The sequence below is a fragment of the Engystomops pustulosus genome, chromosome 4 (genome assembly GCF_040894005.1).
Source record: "Engystomops pustulosus chromosome 4, aEngPut4.maternal, whole genome shotgun sequence".
Classification (NCBI taxonomy): domain Eukaryota; kingdom Metazoa; phylum Chordata; class Amphibia; order Anura; family Leptodactylidae; genus Engystomops; species Engystomops pustulosus.
The window spans coordinates 168,902,508-168,927,777 of NC_092414.1; the positions used below are offsets into that span (position 1 = coordinate 168,902,508).

Consider the following 25,270-nt stretch of genomic DNA (forward strand, 5'->3'; position numbering starts at 1 on the left):
CTTTTCTATTGAACCCAAATATGATAGGAACATGCTAAAACTTAACATAAATATGTATCCAAAGTGCAGTTTGTTTCACTTTTTTAATTAAAAATGCATTTGAAATATGCCCTAAGGAAATATAAGCACTCAAATTAAGTAGATTGCCAAGTGATGCTTTTGTTGTGACCCAAACACTTTGACTTGCTCTACGACTTTGTCAAACACAGAGTACCATTGGGATAAGAGAAGGGAGCGTGGCAGGAGTGAGTACTTCCATGCTGCAGGAGAACACATTTGGGATATATTTATTTCTGAGTGGACCCAAGAAAGTTTAGACTTGTTGTAGTTGGGTCAAACACAAACTTTAAAATTCTGTTCAGTTGAATGTGGGCACCCAATTAACACCTGTGATTGGTGCCAGAACCATGTTATCTATTTAAATGCCAGTGGAATCATTTTGGGGAGGATAGTTATTCCTCATGATGTCATTGGGGATGACGATCCTTGTGTTATAAAGACAATTTAGACAATGAAATTGGTTGCGGCTCTTGTAGTAAAATTCCACCAAAGATTTTCCAAATAAAATGTAAATCTTTATCTATATATTTGTTGGGGGGGGGTGATTAATGTTGTCAACTAATTGTTAGAACTAATAGACTGTTACCTTTACATCCTCAGGCTTTGAAAGACCCTACACTGGCAGCACGCAAAGACTTCCAAAGAGAGGCAGAACTTCTTACCAACCTACAGCATGATCATATTGTAAAGTTCTATGGCGTATGTGGTGATGGAGATCCACTTATCATGGTCTTTGAGTACATGAAGCATGGGGATCTAAACAAGTTCCTAAGGTATAGTGTATAGTTAATTGAACAATCAGCACAATGAGTTTATTTTTTTAAGAATATTGATAAAAAGTTCAGCCTTGTTCATGGTTAGGTATGAGAGATAGCAGTTCTACTTTACTATTCAGATGCTATGAGGATTCATTTATATGCTTTGTATCAATGATTGCGTGCCAAATATGTGAGGACAAGTACATTCTCCACTCCTCTCTGTTCTCAAAATAACAGATGCACAACAATGAATACTATACATCAATAAAAAAAACATGTAGCGTCTCATAGCTATATCCATCTATAGCCCTATAATGTTGTTGACTGACACTTTTTCTCTTTCTCATCCGTTTCCTTCCATGTTTTTATAAAAAAAATTAAGTATTAAGTATTTTATATATTGTAAAGTAGCTGGCTGACATATTTTCTAATCTGTTGGGTTGTTTGACAAATGAACCATGGGAACCTTTTATTTAAGCTTTACTCCCACCATTTTTAAGAGGGCCTCTTAGTTTAAGAGCAGAATGAACTTGTGTTGACCTGTTTTGGTAGACTAAGGCAAAAAAAAGTCCCGATCCAGACTGTCCGACGAGGATGAACTCTGCCGCGATTCATGCAGATCATGCGCCCGATCTCCTGCATGTGTCGCTTCCCCGATCAGGTCCGCCGGAGTTTACCATCTTCTTCCCAGAGCATGTAAGTGCATGGCTCGCAACACCAATTCAAATGTAAAATCCTGTGCTCAGTCTTAATCTGTTGCATCGTCCGATGGCCCGCCCCCCGATTTGTGTTGCATGAAAGCCGACGTGTTTGCAGCAAAAAAATCTGATCTCGTGCGCCACAATCTCCTCTTTTAAATGAGGCGGCAAACGGTAATCGTCAGAATATCCGACGTTTGTGCGGTCCGCTGACCCTTAGTAAATGAGCCCCAATAAGTTTGAAACTCATGGACTGTGTGCTGGCCAGAAATCCACTGTTAATTTACTTTTTAAAAACCACCCAACTGTTCAAAAAATACAGAAGTTTGGAGCTTGTCTGTGAAGAAGTTTATACTAGCTAACTGAATGGTAACCGTTTATTTTCTCTGTGGGTGTGTCTATATGTATGAAATAAACATAAAAGGTAACGACCACCCCCCAACACCTTTAAAAGCTAATTCACATATAAACATATAAACTTTTCAGTGACCAAGAAATTAAGATATGTTATTGAGCATCTTGTTTTTGGTGAATCGGAACCTACAAAACCTACTTATTCTGCTGTTGCTATCATCCCCATTCATAGTGTTGCCATTATTTTTATAGCCTTGTCCCAAAGCTTGAACTTGCTTTATTTATATGTTTGTAAATACAATGCTACCCACTCTCCAAATAATAGGATCGGCACAATAATAATGTTCACTTATGACATTCTCTTCCTGATTGCATTCACCTAGCTGAATATTAACACTGCACTGAACAGATAATTAAAAGGGCTTGAGAGTGCTCGCTTTGATGGTAGTCTCCTATTACATAGAAATCATGTTTTTAAACTTGTTATAAAGTGGTACTTACCTCTTCAAATAATTACGAGTGTTCTGTGCTGGTATTTAGTAAATTGGACCCTTGATATTTTCCTTGTTTTGAATGATAAGCACTTACATAATTGCAGAAGGAGCTGTAACATTGCTACACAGCTCTGTGGTTTTCACATCATTGGTAAATACATTTCTGTTTAATGAAAACAGTTTCTTTAAAAAGTAATATAACCCCATTTTATATTTAACACTTGGCCATTATTCCCTAGCTGTATGTGTTGGAAGAAATATGCCCTTAATTCATGTTTATTCTGCAAATGTGCTTACCACCTCCTTTGTTGACACCCAAGTTTGAGGGTAACTGTTTAAATGCCATGGCAATCAGAGCTCCCTAATGACGTCATCAGGGAACATAAAATCTTCCCCAAAATCATGATGCACAGTGCTGCTGGCATTTAAAAATTTAAAACCTGGGTGTGACTTGAGGTTTGGGGTCCATGTTTGGGATTCAAACAGATTTTTCAGGTTTGGGTTTGTTCATGTCCAACTGATCAGAGGTCTTTACTGTTTAAATGCCACCCTCAAAGCTACAAGCAATTGAATCAATGTACTTACATGGTGGCGGTGCTGGTGGCCTGTCATTTTGAGGAGGTTGGGCACCCTTCCATGATTTTATGGGGAGTGACAATCTTCTCCAAAATGGCAGTTTTGCTGACTGCATTTAAACAGTTAACACCGGTAATCATTGATTGATCATTGATCATAGTTGTTACTGGCCATTTTCAGTATGTATTCAAGACCCAAACTTTAACAGGTCCAGTCACCACAGATTTAGACAAATGTTAGGTATATGGATGTCATACATCAGGGAAATTGACAAAAAATGCACCATTTTTTGGGGATCAGCAAGATCCCGGAGATACGAGATTTATATAGGTTTTGGCTAGAAATTGGTCTTTTCTGCATTATGCATTAAAACGCAATGGGGGTCATTTACTAAGGGCCCGAAACGCGTTTTTACAGCGGCTTACCCAAATTTTTCCGTTTTGCGCCGATTTTCCCTGAATTGCTCCGGGTTTTTGGCGCACGCGATCGGATTGTGGCGCATCGGCGCCGGCATGCACGCAACGGAAATAGGGGGAGTGGCCAAACAAAACCCGACGCATTCGGAGAAACCAACTCATTAATAAAAAAAAGGGTTGCTTGACACGCGCTTACCTGCACTCGGCCCGGCTTGGTGAAGTTCAGTGCATTCTAGTGAACTTCAGCGCAGCAGCGACACCTAGTGGACGTCGGAGTAACTGCCTTAGTGAATCACCGTAAGACCTGAATCCTCCGCACAGAACGCGCCACTGGATTGCGAATGGACCGGGTAAGTAAATCTGCCCCATTGTGTATGAAGATAACCACACCATGATGTTGTGGGATGATAACAGGTTTACCATTTTACCACCTATGTCCTATTAGTTGTACAAAATTCTTAACCAATACTTCAACTATCAACAGGTTTTTGCATTTTTCTTTTGGCGCACACTATTTCTACGGTCCCTTGTTATTTTGTGTCATTGATATTTCCAGTCACATCTTTTGTTTCACATTAAATATTTCCTTCATCTTTTGACATTACTTTCTAAAAATGTCTACTTTTCAAATGTGGACAGTGGCAGGGACCTTGTGAAGCGCTGTCCCGGGAGACCTCCAAAGCATTTAATCACCCACATGGTCGACAGTTTAAAATTAAAATGACTTCCCTGCTGCATCGGTCACCTTTATTGTTCAATGTTTTCTCCACAAGGCACAATGAACTGCAATAAAACCTCTGGAACTTTATTTATGACGCTGTTCCAAGAGAAGCTGGTTATAAAGTGAGCTTCTCTCATTTTACTGCTTTTCCAATTTTTATTGAAAGTCACAATTAAACTCGGACAAATTCATTTTATAGTCTTTTAAGAGGCCACCATCTCCTCTCTTGGAAAAGACACTGAGTTGTTAAATGCTGTAATCGTCATTTTAGGCAGAGTAATGGACCAAAACCATAGAAAATACTCAGCTTGACCCTTTATGTGGTTGGATTTCCTGTTTATGTTACAAGGAAACACAGTGTAGACTCTTATGTACTGAGCTAATTTTAATTTGAGTTGGAAAGCAACTACACAGTGAACCTGTGAATGTTACAATGCCAATGAAGACTGGAGTGCTTAACGTGAATAGCACTTCATATTGTTGCATAATAGGTTTGAATGTCGAATCACTTGCCAATACATTCCATTTATAGATATTGTAGATGTTGTTTCAAGTAGAGTTTAAAAATGAAAGCAGTCTGGTATGTTTGGTTGTATGATTTCAGAATTTGTATCCTGGTGCTAATGTATTAAAATCTAGATTTAGTTTTAAACACATTAAATAAGGCAAACACATCCTCAAGTGAACAAGACACAAGAGATTCAACTGCATCAATATTAATTTACCAAAATAAAAAAGTTAAGTGTAAAAACTAAATGCACTAAAAGTAAATAGAAACATAAACATTTTCTATATGGCCTTATGTAAGACAAGCCCTGGAAATAGACAGATGACTCAGACAGAGGGCCCTGATGCTAAACCCACTTCCCAGCTGTCCCTTCCAATTGCCCGCCCCCCTCTTAGTAGGGAGTAGACAACTTAAAGACAATCTCTCGTTAGGTCTCAGTGCACACGAAAAACATGACAAACAAAAAACACAATAAGTGTGGACAAACTGAGTTAGTTGGAGCAGACAATCACAAAATTGAAGTCCAAAAGAAAAGTAAGAAATGAAGGTCGGAGATCAGTTAGCAGAAGATTATCAAATATTATAGTACAAGAAAACAAAGCTAGGACAGATATTGACCACATGAGGGTGTAGTCTGTGCTGAATATTTATAGGGAGGACAGGCCCTGCCCAAGGTAGAGGGAGTAGGCAATCAGACACAAAGTATAGAGAGAGGCAGATTACAGAGAGATGGCTGTGGCAGATACTAGGTTAGCCAGACAATAGAGATAACTATTGTAAACTATTGATGAAGGATTGTAAACCAAGCACACTGACATACTGGTGTGAACCCCCTCTTGCAGGATCTGCTTCTTCTATAACTTCATATGCCTGATATTTAAGAAAAAAGTCTAAGGGGCTCCAGGTTCTATTAACAACTATAGAGCCTGGAGGACCTCAGGCTCATTTGCATGATTCTAAAAGCCTTTAAAAAAAAGTGCATAAGAAGCTAAAATAAGAGCGGATCCTGCCAGAGGGGATACATACCAGTAGGTCAGTGTGCTTGGTTTACAACCCTTCATCCTGGTGGTAGAAATTTAAAGAAATTCGTGCAACAGGGATAATATTTCCGTGTGAAAGTACAAGTAAAAGAAATATAAACAGCTGGAACTATCTATAACTGGCAGTTGTATAAAATAATAAAAGAAAATAAATAAATAAATAAAATTCACTAGTAACTTGCACTGAAAACAGAATACCATCATTCAAAGCACATCATCTCCTGCCCTTGGATATGAAAATCTTAAAACCTGATATAAAACATGTATTTCTGAATTTCTTCAAAGTTATGATTTCCATATGACAGATTAAATCTCCATATTTATGAAGGGTTTTTAAAATCTCTTCACGCCTCATGTTCACTTTCAAGTACCTGGCAATGGTGCTGTAGGTTTTCTGTAGGCATATTTAATATATGAAATGTGAATAAGCATACAAAAGAATTTCCATTTTGAAAAGTAGAAAATAAAACTCTGTTGTAGGTCTGGGTATTTTACGACCCACATTACGATGAAATATTGACTTGTATCTCACTTTTTTCCGACACAAATTGGTCTACTAGAAAAATATGAAGCATTTTATATGGTAACATTTACTGACTTATACAAAATGTGTTTGAAGTATGTAATGAACTAACTTCCAGTTTGGTGGCAAAAAGATTTTATTTTAAATTAGAGACCAAGTAGATGCATTTGAAGTAAAATAAATGTAATTTATCTGAAATATACAGTTTACAGAGGGGGTAAATTCTAACATTTTAAGTTTAACTTAAATTGTTTAAGCCATAAACAACATGAAAGACTAAAAGTATAACCTGTTGGTTTAGTATCATAACACACCATGACCCAATGTTAATAATGATACTATAATAATAATCTTCATCTATATTGCTCCATATTCTGTAGCATTTTACAGATAATAGGGGACATTTCCAATTAAAATACTACATTACAGTCTTAATGTCTATGAAGATAAGGGGTTGACACAAGATGTAGAAGAGTTTGTATGATGCTCCAGCCATTCTTTTCAAGGAAACAGAATAAAGTTATTTAATAAATAAAAATGCTGCTGCTTGAAGCAGAAATCAGCTGCCATCGTATATATAAAAAGTTCAGGGTCAAAGACACTAGGGCTAAGCCTGTAGCTTGGTATCTGGTGTTTGCTGGATAACAGATGAGTGGAGGACACAATATGGGTTATAAAAGAAAGAGTTGGGGTTTTGTGCAGTTAGTGAGTATGATAGGCCTGCCTAAAGAGATGGAATAGCCAAGGGAAGGGCATTCGAGAGAAGTGGTGCACCTCGGGACATGTCCTGGAGATGAGAGTGAAAGGTTTGAATTAAGGAAGAGAATCAACTGAGATCACTGGCATATTGAAGAGCATGGGTTGGCCGATAGACAGAGATGATAGAGAAGATGTAGGTTGGTGCAGCTTTGTATAGAGCTTTCGTTGCTGAGGGTGATTATTTTAAACTATATTCAAAAGGAGACGGGCAACTAATGCAGTGACTGGCACGGACTGGAGGCATTTGTGTAGCATTTGGTCTGAAAGACAAGCCTGGCTGTTGCAATAAGAATAGATTGTAGAGTTTTTTAGTTAATTTTAGTTAGTGGAAGACCGATTAGTATGGAGTTACAGTAGTCTAGTCAAGATTGAATCTGGGGAACAATTAGAATTTTAGAAGTTTCAATTGAAAGAAATTGGCAGATTCTAAAAATGTCTTTGAGATGCATGAACTCAAGAGCGAGCAAGAGATTGAATAATCGTGGCAAAGGAGAGGTCATGGTCCAGCACAACTATAAGACAGCGGGCCTGCTGCCTTGGGGTTATGGTGATAGACAGAGATGGAGAGGTCAAGCTGTCTGGGTTGGTTTGTAGATGGTAGAAAGACAAGAAGTTCTAACTTAGAAAGATTAAGTTTCAAGAAGAGTGAGGACATGATGTTAGAGACAGCAAACACTGGTATTTGCCAAGGTTGAATTTATTATAAATCTGATATCTCGCTGTGATGGCTGGAATTGGTAATATCTCTGACACTGACTGTGGGACTTTTCAAATGCCATAGCCAATACATACAATAGCACCCAAATTATGAGATGGAGAGCTTCCTCTGTTGTTCCATCATGGCAAAAGTATTGCAATGTCTTTAATACCAGTTGAAGTAATTACATTAACTCACAAGTTTTAAGATTATTTAGATTATTGTATGTATTTTCTTTTAGCTACTTACCTGCTATAGGTACCATTTGTTCCAAACTAAATATATAGAAACTACAGAATAATATGGTCAATGCATACCGAACATAGTTAAAGAGCAACAGACCAAATTCAGAAAAAAGAACAAGTAAAATTGTGATTCTTAGACCCCTCTTTCCTAATCTGACTTTCTTCTGTTCATGTTTGTCAATTTACTACAAATATACCACTAATCACTAAAAAAATAATCTGTATTACTATCACTTTCCTCTGCATCAAATCTTTAGAATTATAAATTCGACATAATGGACTTGTGTCATTTTTAATATACAATATGACTATGTACAGGCGGTCCCCTACTTAAAAACACCCAAGTTACAGACTACCCTGGTTACAAATGGCCCTCTGGATGTTGGTAAATTTACTTTACTTTAGTCCTAGGCTACATTGACCAGCTGTAACAGTTATCACAGGTGTCTGCAATTAAGCTTTATTGTTAATCCTGGTTCTTATGACATACCAAAATCCAATTGTCACAAAAACCAAAACAATTCTGGCTGGGGTTAAAATGATAAAATCAACAAACCTACAGAAACCTATCCTGTATGCAACCTGGGGACTACCTGTATTACAGAGTACAAGATAGGTTCTGTAAGTTTATCCTTAAATTGAATTTGTAAGTAAGTCAAAACTGTAAATTTTATCATTGTAACCCCAGCCAACTTTTATTATGTGATTTTTGATAAAAGTATCTTGTCAATTTATACATCTTCTTCATCAGTTGTTTACGAGTATTGATTACTTATAAACAATGCCCCCCAACTCTAGACAAACCCTTGAACCTATAATATTATTTTGCTATATATCAATAGAGACAATCCTTTTTTGTAATGTATTTACTTGTAAACAGTTGGTGTTTCCTAGTAGAACATAAGACTAGGAGTACAGAATAAAACTCTTAGTAAAACTCATATATGAATGTGCAGCGTCTGAGGAACATGGACTGAGGCAATATGTTTTGTTGCTGCTGACAAAGGTAGTTTGTTTCATGTCTTAAATGCATTGTACGGTATACTCAGTACAATTTCCATCTTCTTCATCTCAGGGAAATGGGTTTATGATGGGCAAAATGCGTAAAAAAAAGTGCTGACACATAAAGGAAATGTTGTTTGATTTATTAGGCAGCATGTCTTTGGCGATATCTTAGTGCGGTTCATCTGCTTTTGTATAGTTTTTAGAGAGTGCTTGTTTGTATGAAATACTCTTGCTGCATCTTGTTAGGAGATTGAGAGAAACCCTTGGGATATATGGAAGTAAATTGGCATTGAGATACAATTCACTGATATGGGTTTTGTAGAGTTTTAGCAATGCGGTGCTACAAAGCAATGAAATATTTATGCATCCTTGGATCCAAAGAAAGTTTAGATCAGTATAAAAATGTTCAAAAATTTCTGTGTGATTATATAACTGTTTGTATAAAAGAAGCTACACTTACTAAATATCCATCTCTCCATCATTATCACTCAACAAAAGAGTATATGGATTCAAGCAGAAATTTGTTATATGAGAATATAATATAATTAAGATAGGTGAACTAGGGTGAAAAGGCCAGTTACGACAGGCGTGTTGTTCAATTATGTCTTTTATTAAAGTAAAAGGTGGTGGACAACATGTTATGGGAATGTGCCAGGTCCAAATCACAAGGCTTCAAAGTGTACCATCGTCCAAGTCTTTGAGTCGTAAAGATAAACGCATGTAACAAAAGTCGTCTCGGTGAAGAGCTGGGTGTGAGTTCCCATTAATTGTTCTGCTGGAGGCCCCCAGCGCTCCATTGCCGGCCGCCAGCAGAACAATTAAACTTTTAGCCCCTTCTCCAGCGGGCTCCATCAAAACAGGAACTCACACCCATTTCCTCTCCGACACGACTTTTGTAACATGTGTTTAACCTTTACGACTCAAAGACTTGCCCAATGAACCACTTTGAAGTGTTGTGACATGGACCTGGCAAAGAAAACGATGCATTCCAAAACGCATTGTCCACCACCTTTTACTTTTTACCAAAAGACATAATTGAACAGCGCATCTGTCGTACATGGCCTTTCACTCTACCAATTCTTCATTTCCCACAAGTAAGACTGATCTTGGACAACCACTTTACGTTTGAGCACATACAAAAATAACCACATTCCATTCTGATTTTGCCCTCCAAATGGAAAAGTATCAATTCTATACTCTCCAAGATCATTCTGTGATCCCTATAATAATTTCTGATTTGATTTGCTAACAAGTCAGTTCCTTAAAAAAGGGAATCATTTGTAAACCCTCAAAAGCTCTAGAGGACATCCATTCTTCAAGGGCAGTCACATGGATTGCCTCAATATTAAGTAAATACTTTTTTGAACAGTTGTATTAAAATATTGCTTGTGTTTCATGTAAGATAAGATCATACCTGATTTTCAGAACTATCACTATCCATGATAGTACTAAACCTTTTTTTTTTCATTTCAGAGCCCATGGACCGGATGCTATGATTCTGGTTGATGGCCAACCTAGACAGACAAAAGGAGACTTGGGTTTGTCTCAGATGTTACATATTGCTACACAGATTGCTTCAGGAATGGTTTATCTTGCATCTCAACACTTTGTTCATCGAGATCTGGCCACCAGAAATTGCTTGGTGGGTGCAAACCTTCTTGTGAAGATTGGAGACTTTGGCATGTCGAGAGATGTGTACAGCACGGACTACTACCGGGTAAGGGTAATTATCAATTTTGATATAACAGTGAATAGAGTATAAGTTATTTTTATTATGATCTCAGTGTGCATGATCATGAGAGATATAATGCAAAATGTCTATTGTAAATACAGACTTCTAGTGTTTTTATCGGTGCTTAACATCACTGTTTAAAATGTTTACCCTTGGAAATTCTTTCAGCGGAATGTTGTGAGGATACCTGGGGACTGACCACATCTGGTTCAGCCATCCAAATCCTGTTTATATGAAGCATTAACAGCATCATTGACCATACGCAGCAGGGAATGTACTGGAGATGCTGCATTCTCCAGAAGTTTCCTATCTAATGCATCGAATAGTAAGGAATATGAATGACTGTGTTCCAAGAAAGAGCAGGTTATTCATGTCTGTAAAGAACTATCAGATGTTAATGTGTTAATACGTAGCTGTAAAAAGTAAAGTCAATGTAGGCTAAATAAACAAGAGCATATAAATAGGGGGTGAAGACGTGTGGGCAGAGAATACCCTTTACCCCAAAAGCTTTTACCAGATTTCATAGGTGGCACATATAAGGCAGAGGGCTCAATAGCAAAGTTTCTTTATAGACTTAGTTCTGTAAGCGAGATCTGTAAAAATAATTGTCAAAATCAGTGTACATTTCATTTTGCTTTCTTTTTTGCTGGTTTTACAGAACAACTATGTACACTCTTGATTAGGCATTTTTCATGGCAAATATATACATATATACTGTATATACATATATATCAACTTACTTACAAGTAAGTAAATGTACACCAGTCATAACAAACCACCTTCCTAATGTTGTGTAGGTCCCTCTACTGACTTGCCATGCTACCTAATAATGGTTTGTTGCATGCACAGTGCACCTGTGGAGCCGGCTGAGATAAAGCCGAGATCACAGGCAAACTGTGCATGCCGAAGAGGAGGAATACATAGACAGAGGGGTAGGGTTAGCAGTTTGAGCGGACACGAGTAAGGAACTTAACTGCATTGATGAGCTCCACTGCATTTTTGACCCCATGAGGGATAAAAGGCATTTTACAAGAATGATGACTAAATTAACCCGTGTGAAGGCATCAATGGAACACATATCAAGTAAATATTGTACACAGAGGCTCAATGGTTGACAGTGAGCACCGGTTACCGGCTGCATGTGCGGCTGTAGTGGGTGTACGCTTTAGAGGAAGCTTTAGTTGGTAATTAATTTCTTCTAGGCCACATGATTTTGTCCTTATTAGCTTAGTAGAGCATGGCACTAAAGTGTGCTTTGGGGACATGTTTTGCTATGTCCATAGATACATATATAGAAGTAAATGCCTTGGACTCCATATCAACAGAAATACAATAGGGAAATAAATATTTCAGCAGGCTACCAAACTAGTCGTGCAGTAATTATTTTTAACATTTTATAACTTCAGTCAGTAGAGTGCTATATATACTAAATATGACAGAATAAATGCATTAAAAGCCTGTAACAAGTCTGTAAAGTGGTTGCTGTATGGATTTTTGATACAGTGAACTCTCTTGCAAAATACTGGTAAAAAAGTAATACTGGATGTAAATTTGACACAGTGTGCTTAAAAACAGGGCCGATAATAGTTTGTTAGATTTGGAGTAAAAAGTACATATAAGCTGCATCTGTGAGTGAACCATAGTTTTGGGAATATAATTCCCCTCTGCTTTTTGTTATGTATTTTGACATGACACTAAGCAGGAAAGTTGGACCCCAAAGCAAAATGATGCTCCGTAGGCTGTGCCTGATATGTACTATACTGTACATTCACAAATATTGATACCCTGGGTGGTAAATCATGTATGTTTCCCTCCACAAAGACCCATCATCTACAGGCACTTCAATGTGTTAAAATGTACTTATTATGTTGAAGGGAAAAGGGCATCAGGGAGGAAAATCTGCATTTAGTCATCACTATTGTGTGGCAACTAGTCTTGTGTGGCACTTGTGTCCCGTTAACTAGTGCTAAATATTGCAGTTATATCGTATCTGAAGGTTAAGATAGATATAAGAATACTTTGTTTATTTGGTGCCTTTTAACGGCCACCTTTTATTGCACATTTGCTGTACTGTATGATACGAGATTCCTCTGCCCGATGTTATTGTCTGCTACGTAACAAAACCCCGGATGACTCTGTGACACTAAAAGACATTACATTATACTGGAAGGCATTAAAATGTAAGACAAAAAGAGTAAACATAAATGACGCCAGCTCTGCCACCTTATAAATGCCTAGCCCCTCGGAGCTTTGTGTGCTCGAAGAAGCCATATGGAGCAGGCAGAGATCTCTCAGGCCTAATCTGTTTTATAAGTGCATATGTTCGAGAAAAATCCCGTATGTTTGAGAAAGCCGAGCAGAACATTAAATGATTTGGTAATTAAAAGAATGACTGTCCTTTCCATCACGGTCCCTACTGGGTGATCCTGAAGGGATATTTGGAAAAGTGGCCTGTGCCGAATCGTTAATGCTACAAAACTGAAGTAGCTGCATTACTCCCCCCGGAATAATGAAACTTGACTCAGCCAAATGATTTCACATTGAGTTTCATCCTTCCTTTTGTATATTCCCCCAGAGAAACCTTTATCATTTTCTCCGCACAGTCAACTCACTGATGCACTGCAGAAGAGGGACCACACAGAAAACTTTGTTCTATAAAACACTGGGTCTCCTGGGTGCCACCTGACGTATTTTACTCTAAATAGTGCTAATTGTTTGAAGCAGATTTGTAGATCACATCCAAATGATTTTTTTTCTCCCTCATTTCACTTTGAAAGTAAAATGTACAATGTTAGGCTTTTCCATCTCAGTGCCTCTAGTTAGATTACTTAGGCGTTCATTCATTGTCCTGGAGAGGTGCATCTCTAAAAGATGTAATCTCAACATTCTTTTTTTAAACCAGGGACAAATGAATTAAATAGCATTTAATATTTATAGTGTATCTATTATAATAATTTTGAACACAATACAATGCGCCTAAGGTGTCAATTAACTAAAAATAAATAATTTATCAATATAGAACTTTCTTGGAGGTTAGGAATGGAGCAAAAAGAAAAATATTATAATAATATTAATATTAACATGCTTAGGCTACATTCACACCTAATTTTTTTTCCCACTCTAAGGATACATCAGGAGGATTCCCAAAATATCCTTACAATAGAGGGCAGTAGTGTTCCCTACTGTATGCTAGTGCAGTGTGATACATGCTTCGGTTCTGTTCCTCCCCCTGAAATCAACTGCCAATGTTTAGGGTGTCGCTCGAGAAACATAAATGCCCTTATTTGGGGAAACATCAACATCATATGTTCATTGGAGGTTTGGGATGGATGCAATACATTAACATCTATCACACATATTGGGGCAGATTTACTTACCTGGCCCATTCGCGATCCAGTGGCGCGTTCTCTGCGGTGGTGGATTCGGGTCTTCCGGCGATTCACTAAGGCAGTTCCTCCGACCACCACCAGATGTCGCTGCTGCGCTGAAGAGCATCGGAAACACACTGGAGTACACCGAGCCGGGCTGAGTGAAGGTAAGCGCGTGCCGAGCGACACTTTTTTTGTTTTAAATGCGGCGGTTTTTTCGAATATGTCGGGTTTTCGTTCGGCCACGCCCCCGATTTCCGTTGCGTGCATGCAGGCGCCGATGTGACAAAATCCGATCGCGTGTGCCAAAATTCCAGGGCAATACAGGGAAAATCGGCGCAAATCAGAAATATTCGGGTAACACGTCGTGAAAACGTGAATCGGGCCCTTAGTAAATGACCCCCATTATCGCTATTATGGCCTAGACTGTGTGAATACTGATTTCTGCAAAAGGAAGCAGGTACAGTGTAGTCTATTGTACTATTTCATCCAGTGCTTTAAGTTGTAAGTGGCATATACTGAGCAGAAGGAGGCAAAAGAGATGTGTCTCTCTGCTAGTATAAGTCTATGGACATGTCCAGTCTACATGCCGGGAGATTTCCTGAATGCTGAATATGTGTAAATAAAACCATACTTTAAATCCTTAGCTGTGGTAGTCAAGAAAACCCATGATGCCTATAGGCAACCAATGGCGTTTATTGTCACAGGAGCTGTAGTGGTGACATCACCATTCCTGCTCCTGTAAATTTTCTTCTTTTTGGGGTCTCCTTGAACAATCTCTCTGACAATAAGTATACACAAAGAGATCAGGGACTACTCCACCAGAGCATGGAGCTGGAGCAGGGTAACTACATACTCATCTTAGATCACCATTGAACTGTATGCAGACAAAATTATTTCCACAAACTTATTAACACAAGTTAGCTAGTCGTTATAATTCTCTTCATTTTTAACATTGTTATCCATCTATTAATTTTAGACATTTAAAAATCATTAACAATTGTGATAAAAGACTCTTTTCTTCATTTGGGTACTGGACCATACTGTAAGAAGACTACCCTTTAATTATTTAGATACATTGCAACCATTCACAGCTCAGCCCTCACCCCAGTCACCTTTGTGTCCTTTGAGTCTTACACATACGCTGCCTGAAACTAAGTCTGGCAAAATTGATTTGCTTGCCCTTTGGAAAATGAAATTCTTTTTTGAGAAGAGGCAAGAGAGTGTTTGATTTATGCAGCCTTATGATAATTAAAAGAGCACTAACCATTTCCCTTGATTGAAACTGTAGAAATAATGATCTCTAAAATACCGCCTTCAGAGTCTCCGAGAGAATTGAGCATCATGAGAACCACTGGTCCAGTGGAAGTGCATGTCAGTGTTCATCCAGTCATTGGAAAGGAGCAGATGTCAGCTCTTCTATGGTTTACCACACATCATGGGAACTTGGAACATTCAATCTTAATGAAACACATAGAGGCGCATAATGCTTTCCTCCAGAATTTTTATTTTTACAGAATGTAACATTTATAGCTATTTATATATTGTTGGCTCTTCATTTATTTGCTTTGTTCAGGTTTATGTTTTGTTCAGTAATGACTTCCATAACTTTACGCAATTCCAAAGTCATGAGCTATTAAAACTTATATTTTAGCCATGTTCCTTAGTGGATACACATCAACACCAAGTAACACCAACTGCAAGCCTTGTACTGTCTCATGTCATTTCTGAATTTAGGAGACAACTGTATCATATGACACAGAAATTTCTTTATCAAAGTTGGGATAATATCTTTCCACCTTTACAAAATATTTAGAGCAGGTTGTAAAAAAGTGTTATTTTATCATAAATAAAGGGCCTGTATGTACATTTTGCAGTAGCAGTTTATTTGTATACCGTATATGTATGTTTCATTGTATCATAGTTTTTACTTTAGAATTTGATATAATTCATTAGCAGAGTAGGCATTTAGTCAGTTATGCTTTTTTCTCCCATTTTTCAAACAATAGGTAACCTACAAATATAATAATAGGGAAATGCTTTTCATACTGTTTTGTGCACATTTGATGTCTTTGAATTGTCAGAACCTGTATAATATATCATCATGACGTAACAGGGAAAATATGGCACCCATAGAAGGGAATAATTAAGATTTCTTAGATCTCTTAGATTTATTATCTCTTAGTTCAAATTCAAGAAAATACTAGGTTATGCTATGTTCTGTTAGAATATGTATATATATATATATACATATATATATATATATACACACACATATTTTCTGTGTATACTTGAGTATAAGCCAACCCAAGTATAAGCCGAGGCCCCTAATTTTCCCACCAAAACTGGGAAAACCTATTAACTTGAGTATAAGCCGAGGGTGGGAAATGCATTGGTCACAGCCTCCCAGTATATAGCAGGCAATATATAGTAGTATATAGTCTGCCATCCCCCGGTAGTATATAGCCTTCCCCCAGCAGTATATAGCCAGCCAGCCCCCTGTAGTATATATCCAGCCCCCTTAAGTATAAAGCCAGCCAACCCCCTTAAATATACAGCTATCCTCCTTATATAAACAGCCATCCACCTTAAGTATACAGCCAGTCAGACCCCTTAAGTATACAACCAGCTATCCCCCTTAAGTATACAGTCAGCCAAACAGCCCCCTTAAGTATACAGCTAGCCAAAAAGCCCCCTTAAGTATAAAGCCAGCCACCCCCCTTAAGTATACAGCCAGCCACCTTAAGTTTACAGCCAGGCAGACCCCTGAAGTATACAGCCAGCCAGACCCCTTGAGTATACAGCCATCCAAACAGCCCCCTTAAGTATACAGACAGCCAGCCCCCTTAAGTATACAGCCAGTCAGACCCCTTAAGTACACAACCAGCCAGCCCCCTTGAGTTTTCAGCCAGCCAAACAGCCCCCTTAAATATACAGCCAGCCAAACACCCCCCTTAAGTATATAGCCAGCCAGCCCCCTTGAGTATACATCCAGTCAGCCCCCTGAAATATACAGCCAGCCAGACCCCTTGAGTATACAGCCATCCAAACAGCCCCCTTAAGTATACAGCCAGCCCCCTTAAGTATACAGCCAGCCAGCCCCCTTAAGTATACAGCCAGTCAGCCCCCTTTACTCTACAGCCAGCCCCCTTTAGTATATAGCCAGCCCACATAAAAAATAAACTTACATACTCACCTTCTGGCATTCCCGATGCTCATCGTGGGTCCTCTTCTGTCTTCTTTCTGCTGTAACAGCTGGCAGGATCCCATACCAACCACTGGTCTAGGGTCCCAAATCAGCCTGTATTAAGTCTCTACATGGCCCCCATGTTAAAAAAAAAATACATATATACTTACCTAAATGTGAGTCCAATGAGGCACACCAATAAGAACACAGGTTTGATCAAACCCAAAGTGGACCGTCATGTCGATTTAGCACCCTACACCAACCAGAGGTCTAGGGTCCCAAATCAGCCTGTATCAAGTCTCTACATGGCCCCCATGTAAAAAAAAACATTTATATTTACCTAAATGTGAATCCAATGAGGCACATCGGACTATAGGCATCTGCAGATTTATCTGCCGCACGTCTCTTTGAGCAATGCTGTGTAAAGCCATGATTCGTTCCCTTCTTCATTGCACAATCACCATACCCATGGTGTACCACCCCAGCTTCACTGACGCATGGAACTCTGGAGGGAAGGGAATGTTAATTGCACCCACATAGAAACCTCATACAGTGCGATACGAGGCAATAAACCACCGGTACATAACGACCTGTGGGTGGTATAGTGCCCCAAATCGCCCTGACAGGTTCTCTTTAAAATACATGTTTAAGGGGGAGAGGGGTCAGATGGCATAAGGCCTAGGGCTGGTTGATAGCTAATCTTACAGTCTTGCCTTTCCATGGATTACTTCACCCCAATTAGGCGTCTACCAAAAAGGGATTGCCAAGGTGCGCAATGCTTTGAATACACTGCTGTATAATATTTCCTTGTTTCTTGGACCAGCAGTTAACATGTTTGTTACATGGAAAAAAAAAACACTATATAAAACTACTAGTGTGGAGTTTGTGGTGTCTCTAAGTAAACAATATGAAAAATATCCATTGCCTTGCAAACCGCAAAGCTACTAAAGTGCTTCATTAGTGAGTCTGAAGGAGTTCTCGGTTTAGAACTAATTGTTATATACTGTGACTTTGATTATAATTTTGAAGCCAACATAAAAGTCTATTATTTAACTCAACAGTAGAGAAAAACTGATGCAACTGATGAAATGATCATTGAGACAAGAAAAATAATAATATATTATGCGTTGTTTTTCATTTTGTTCCAAAGCCAGAAAACAAACATTAACCTATGAATGCTTTTAGGCAGGCGTATTGTGTGCAGCAGTGCATAGCGAATTCTATTTGTGCCGTTTTATCATAGAATCTTTCTAGGAGGCTTCACAGATGTATGAATATCTTGCAGCACATAACAATATCAGAACAAGACCTCATTGCTTTAATGCTTAATTTTAGAGCAATGAAGACTAATTTTATTATATTCCCTTGTATCGGAGTATTAGCAAATCTCAAGTATTTAATTAGCTGCACTATGCAAACATCTAACACATTAAGTAAACAAGCTCTTGAATCTTTGCCTTTGCTTAAATAGGCAAATAATGTCTGAACATGTGGTGCTGAGCCCATTATTGTTTCCTATTATCAATATACTAGAAGAAGAGAGTGGATTTTTTTTTTTGGATGATGCATAACAATGAGCTGTCTACTATTGTACTAATGTTAACAATACATTTATTAGCATTTAATTTAGGACTTAACGACACTGAAGACCTACATTGTCCATGAACACAGTCAGACACAAGTTTAATTAAGGTCACAGATTTATTTAAAAAATAAATAATAAAGCTGTCTTTAATTCATGACCTTGGATGTAACATCATTACAGTATCTTTTCTTACAAAATAAGCTTAAATTGCCTAAATTATTAAAGTGCAAGTCGATATTTACCAATGAAAAATTGGGTTCCCCAAGACTTTAGAACACACCAGTATTTTATATACTTGAGCTTAAACACAGCTGATGACATTTTGGTGATTAGGTGAAACTATCCTGTGTCCATAGAAACATATAGCCAGAAAGAAGAGCAAACAAGAATGTTCACTTCAAAGCTTATGAGCCAGATGCCATAAACAATCCATTAGAAAATAATGGGGAAGATATATCAAGCTGTCTGAACCCGAATTCTGGAGGAAAAACAGTCTTGTATCACATTTATTAGACACTTTCCGAAAAGGGGGCATGTCGTCCTACGTAAAATAATTATAATTGTGCAGCAATCTAAACCAACTTATACATAAAGCAAAGTACGACTTGCCAGTCTTATACTTTGCCAGATTAGTAAGTCATCAAATAAGTCTAAAAGAAAACATAACTGGAATTGAAGCAATAAAATAAGTCTCTGGAGGGATCTACGGTTCCAGACCTACAATTAAAACACTAAAGGGTACATTCACAGGAACATAATGGGGACTGATACCAGATATAGGTCCCCATTGACGCCTATGGACCCCGGTCACTGTGCGATGAGCACACATTGCCTCACCGCACTATAACAGTGAACGGCAAAATAGAACATGTGCTATATGTCGGCATGTTATGGCGCTGCTCTATGGAGAAGGGATGGATGAGCAGTGATCATTCCTTTTCCTCTCCAGTGCATTGACATTTGCCCGACCAGCCGGCACACATTCGTGTAAATGTACCCTACATGAAGTTCATTGAATACAATGCTAAGTTGCTACCTCTACACTGTCTCAGGAATCCAAATCTTTAGGTAAGGCAAGTATTCTATTGCCCTTTTCCTTCTTTTGTATTCAATCGGACGCATATGTGTCTTCAAGTCCTACAAATGTTACAGTGTCCTACAGTGTTATTCGAGTCGTAAAAATACTAGATAGAAAGGTGCAGATCCATGGTACATATCAATAAGATCCAAATTCACATTTAAAAGTATTTTTTTTTACTCACAAAGTTTAAGAAATACAGCACCGTGTATAAAATCAGCCAGAAACCATCAATCCCCAACTCTGCTTTTCGACTATTGGCTTCTGAGTTCAAAGCTCCTTTAAAAGTGCAGTAGAATACTTACCTTAATCGAATATTTGAGGAGGTAGATGGCATTGTATTTCATGAACACAGATAAATCTGACTGATTTAGATGATTCGTCTAATCGTACTCTTCACTGATCTAAGGTGCAACACATCGATACTTCTCCTCCAATGGGCATCATTTCTGGAATATGTTCTTTCTGGCTTTTTTGCATCATGCAAGTGAACGACTGATAAAGACTCTGTATAGATAAGAATGGGCCCTTAAAAGTTTTCCGTCCATGGCCACAGATGGGTATTTCGCTAAATAACCGATTCCTTGTACTTAGAATTCTGGTCAATTACCAATTAGGTTGTTGTTGTTGTTTCCGCTCTAAAATTAATGTTTAATTTAGAACTTTTACCTATGATTTCACAAGCAGGACAATTAGCTTGTAGATCAGGGACAGTTGTAAAGGCTTTGGCACTCCCATCTTTGTTATTTTTTATAATCCCCTGCCAGTTTTGTCTCCCAACTTCCAGTAATGACATCTAATGATGCATTATTACCGGAGGTGTATCAACAATAGTGGCTGCTGATTGGTGGGTGAGCATAGACATTTTTGTAAAAGTGGAATATGCAGCAAAATCTATATCATTAGGTGTAGATTTGCACATCTATTCTATCCCATAACTCATTGGATTTGTTGTACTGTATTTACTATAAAAAGTATTATTTGATATATTTGATATATGATATATAATTGCTAACTGCCTCACTTGATGTTATTCTGGTAGGGGAATGAGAACTATTCGGTTACTCACTGGTGGTCATAGCAAAAGTACATTTTGTGATAAAATTATGGGGACCATCTAGTAAAAGGGGACATTGCAATGTAGTACACCCCTTTTAAATGAAATCTACCATGGAAATCAAACACAATAAACCGGTAACCAGGCAATGTGATGTCTTATATGCGCTATCCGTGGCCTCCTTCCTTCTAAAATCAACTTTAAAAATTATGCAAATGAGTCTCAATGGTTACAGGGAGTGTTACCAGAGTCCCCTCATGTTGCAGATTTAAAGGCTGTTAGACTGTCTCCCCCTCTGCTCTTTCTCAGCACTCCCCTCTGCCTGATATAATCTCCCTGCAGCACAGGAAGTTTCAACACACAATGGAACAGACTGTGAATCTGTAAAATGGAGGAGCTCTTGTAAAAACCCCAAGAGCCCTTCAGGCTCATTTACATAATTTTAAAAGTAGATTTTAGAGAAAAGGAGGCCATGCATAATGAATGTAATAAAGATTACCACAATCAAGTGCCTGGATCTATAAATAAGTGTCTCTGGTTCACCATGCCTCATTTTGATGGTAGAGAATTGATTCACCATTTATATATTGTGTTAAAATGAAGATTTAGCGCTCATTTACACAAAGAAAATAGAGAAGTGCGAGGGCCATTGTTTGTGCGTGAAACATATGTTATTTTATATTGTCTATTTGTTTGCTTTTGGTTTCTGGTTCTATAAACGTCTCCTTTATTGTCTAGCATCAGCCTTAGGGCTGTTCTATTACAAATAACTCTATTTCAGTACTAGGGCACAGGTTGGTGGCCGGACTGTCCTTTAATAAGCCAGCATGTAATCCTCACAATATGATGCTACTGTAACAATAAGTAAATAACAAGAGCCGGGCACCTAGGAATACAGAACCATATCTTTTTACATCAGAGATTCATTCTTTCTGTGCCTCTTCAAAGGTTTTGTAAAGATTTTGACGTATGTTTTGATCATATGTTTCAAAATATAGAACCCACACTTTATAATTTGAGTATACAATATCCTGTAGATGTGCAATGCCTTCTTTCTTTGCGTATAGATTATAGGTAAATGATGATTTCTTCAAAAAGTAATGTACAACATTTTTATGAATTGTTATATCAATTTTAATGGCAACACCAATATTTTTTTTTTGTAAAACCCCAATTTTACAAAACAGGTGAATACAGTGGTATAACAGGGGTCACTCTTATTTGCTATTTTTCTTAAAGGAGTTGTGCAGGAAAAAACTAAATGTATATAGCTGGGGTGGCTGTAAAAGTATAAACTTCTCATGCTCACCTCTCTCTGCGTTCCCGTTTACTAGTGGTGGCGAACCTGTGGCACGGGTGCCAGAGACAGCACTCAAAACCCTCTGAGTTTTTGACCCAGCACAGAATTGACCAGACAGGACTCATGGTATCCTAGCCACAACATTCATGAGGCAGAGGTGTGGATAGGGCTGGTTTTCATATGAGCCCCTACTGCAAGCCCCTCAACTCTTGCTGTCATCCTGGATGGATGTCATGGGTTTTGATTGTAGTTCAGGCACTCAATGTCTAAAAGGTTTGCTACCACTTTCGTATGCCCTCAATGCTGCGGTCACTGTAGGTCTCTGTTTGTATACAGAGGCCGGTGGTGACATCATGACCACTGAGACCGGCCAAGATACCAAGTGTAAATGGGAACATATAGAGAGGTGAGTATAAAGGTTTTTTGGTTTTACAGCCCTCCGAGTTATACACAGACAACCCCTTTAAAGGCTATTCACATTATTTCTCTTGCATGGCTGCATACATAAAGTTGCTCAATGTTTCACCTGTACATGCTTCTTTTCTCACTTTCTCCAGATTTCTTTGTTCTCTTTGCAGAGAAACCCCTTGGACAAGCTTGTATTGTATTGGTGTATGCGATGATGTATGGTCAGTATGATAAGAATTTAGCTCTTTGACCAATTAGGAAACCAGAGATAGGAGGTTCACCCTGAGAAAGCAGACATAACTCTCTGCAAAGAGAACAAACTATCTGGCAGAGAGTGAGAGAAGAAAACTCTATACTAGAGAAACCAAGAACATTGTAATAAAAATCTTTAAAGGGATATTATTCAACCCATAATGAATAGTTTTACTTCTCCCCATAAGTTTACAAAGCCAATGTAGCATTGGGCTCCCCTCCCTCCACTGGGTTTTCCAACAATCTGGGAAACCTCTTCAATGCTGATTTGACATTCATATATCCCAGGTGTCAGCATATGAGGAAAACAAAGACTGTAATATTATAATTATAAATCCATAGTATAAAAAATCATGTTTACTTGTTTGCTATCTTTTCCTTAGGTTGGAGGCCATACTATGCTGCCAATCCGCTGGATGCCTCCAGAAAGCATAATGTACAGAAAGTTTACCACAGAGAGTGACGTGTGGAGCTTTGGCGTTATCCTTTGGGAAATATTTACCTATGGAAAGCAACCATGGTTCCAGCTCTCAAATACAGAGGTATGACACATGCATGAGTCCAGGGTTTCTAGATACATCCATTCTTCTGTGTTCATACAATTTATCTAAAGTAAATGAGGCTTCTGCAAGAATCTGAGAAGACTGAGACTATTACATTACTGGGAGAGGGAGAGCCCCATAGCAGACTTCTGAATGGAGCCCCTTCCCACTTAAAAATATACATATTACACTCAAATATACGCACACATCTATATACCTATATACATAAATATAGAGTTCTTCCCTCATACACACACATTTATACACATAAAGAACATGTACACATCACATGTACACATACATATAGTGCCTTATATAGACATACAGCATATAAACACAAATACAATATATATACATACCATACACCATATATACATAAAGTATATACACATCACAGTTACACACATATACATCATATATATCACATATATGTTATGTACATATTATGCTCTACAATGTATATAATGGTGCACATCCTCCATTCCTTAGTGACAGGTCAGATGACAAGACCCCTTGACGTTGTGGGCCCCATAATGGTTGCTATGGCTGCTACCACTGTAGTTACACCCCTGGTCTATTATAAACAATCTTATTCCTTCTGAATTTAGTTTGGTAAAATAGCTTCATGATATTCATTGATGACAAGTGAATGATATTGTAAATAAAATTGAGGAAAAGCAGCAGCACTCCATTGTAAATGCAGTGAATCCAGTGTTTTCTTTATTCATCAGAAATACATTCAATGTTTCGACATTCAGTCTTTCTCAAGATATTGTTGAGTATGTAAGATGAGAAGCAATGAGATTCAATCATAGATAGACATAGTATATTACATACCTCAATAGTTTGCATTTACATGTTATAAATACTGTATATACCTATCTGCCTTTCTCAATCATCTAATCATTAAATTAGTTCCGTCACGATAAAGCCTACTTATATTATCCCATACACATCTATTAGAGGAGGCTAGAAAATCTATAGGCCAGCACTGAAATGTGTGGCCCCAGGACAGAATTGCCGCATATGTTTGGGGTTTTTTTTGGTATAAAACATGCCATTCTATAGAAAAAATAGAAAAATATAATGTACAGGATTCTATTTTCTTTTCTTCTACAGTTTAATATTACTTACGAATACTGAACTGATGGAGGCCCAGATCTCAGTATTCTTAAGTAATACAGATGCTTAATTTTGTCTTGTGCACTTGATTCACATTTGTGATGAAAGTTTTAGCCTATGTACACACTATTGCTACATTGCCATGAATTCTTAATGTTTGCAGCATAAGGATACAAATTGAATGTGTATGAGATACAGTAGAACTTGCAGTCCTAAGCAGCAATTAACAACACTGTTGCATACAAATTCTTATCCCACCATTCACACATATAGCACTGCTATATCCATCCATTAACTCACACACACAGCCCTGTTACATCCACTCACACACATCTCTGCAACATCCACCCATTCACACACACAGAAACACAGAAACACAGAAACACACACAAACACACACACACAGCTGTGCTATATCTACCTAATCATACAGCTCTGCTACATACATCTTTCCACTCACACACAACTCTGCTCCATTTATTTATCCACACACACACAGGACTCTTACAACCATTCATCCACTTAGACATGCTCTGCTACATCCACCCATTCATAGACAGTTGTGCTATATCTATCCAAACAGACAGCTCTGCTAAATCAATCTGTTAACACACACATATAATGGAGATGCTGCTCCTCCTCTTTTTTTCTCCACTCCTGGTTTGGACATCAAAATTTTTTTTTTAAAAAAACCTCATTCTTATCTCGGCATTCACATTGCCTAATTTAGACATTTCTTTAAGTATACTTTCAATAATTTCAAAAAATTATCCCTTTGTCAAGAT

The 25,270-nt window shown here is 38.0% G+C and overlaps 1 protein-coding gene across 6 annotated transcripts in view; it reads left to right on the top strand.

Annotated features, from left to right (window-relative positions):
- NTRK3 (neurotrophic receptor tyrosine kinase 3) overlaps window positions 1–25,270 on the top strand; it is a 442,602-nt gene that overhangs the window by 407,650 nt on the left and 9,682 nt on the right. For 4 of the 6 annotated variants that reach the window (XM_072148525.1, XM_072148524.1, XM_072148527.1 and 1 more), the window contains exons 15-17: window positions 661–833; window positions 10,328–10,577; window positions 23,205–23,363. In XM_072148525.1, the coding sequence (XP_072004626.1) occupies window positions 661–833; window positions 10,328–10,577; window positions 23,205–23,363 (582 nt within the window). The remainder of the gene's footprint in view (window positions 1–660; window positions 834–10,327; window positions 10,578–23,204; window positions 23,364–25,270) is intronic. The other 2 variants (XM_072148528.1, XM_072148529.1) reach the window with 1 other exon arrangement.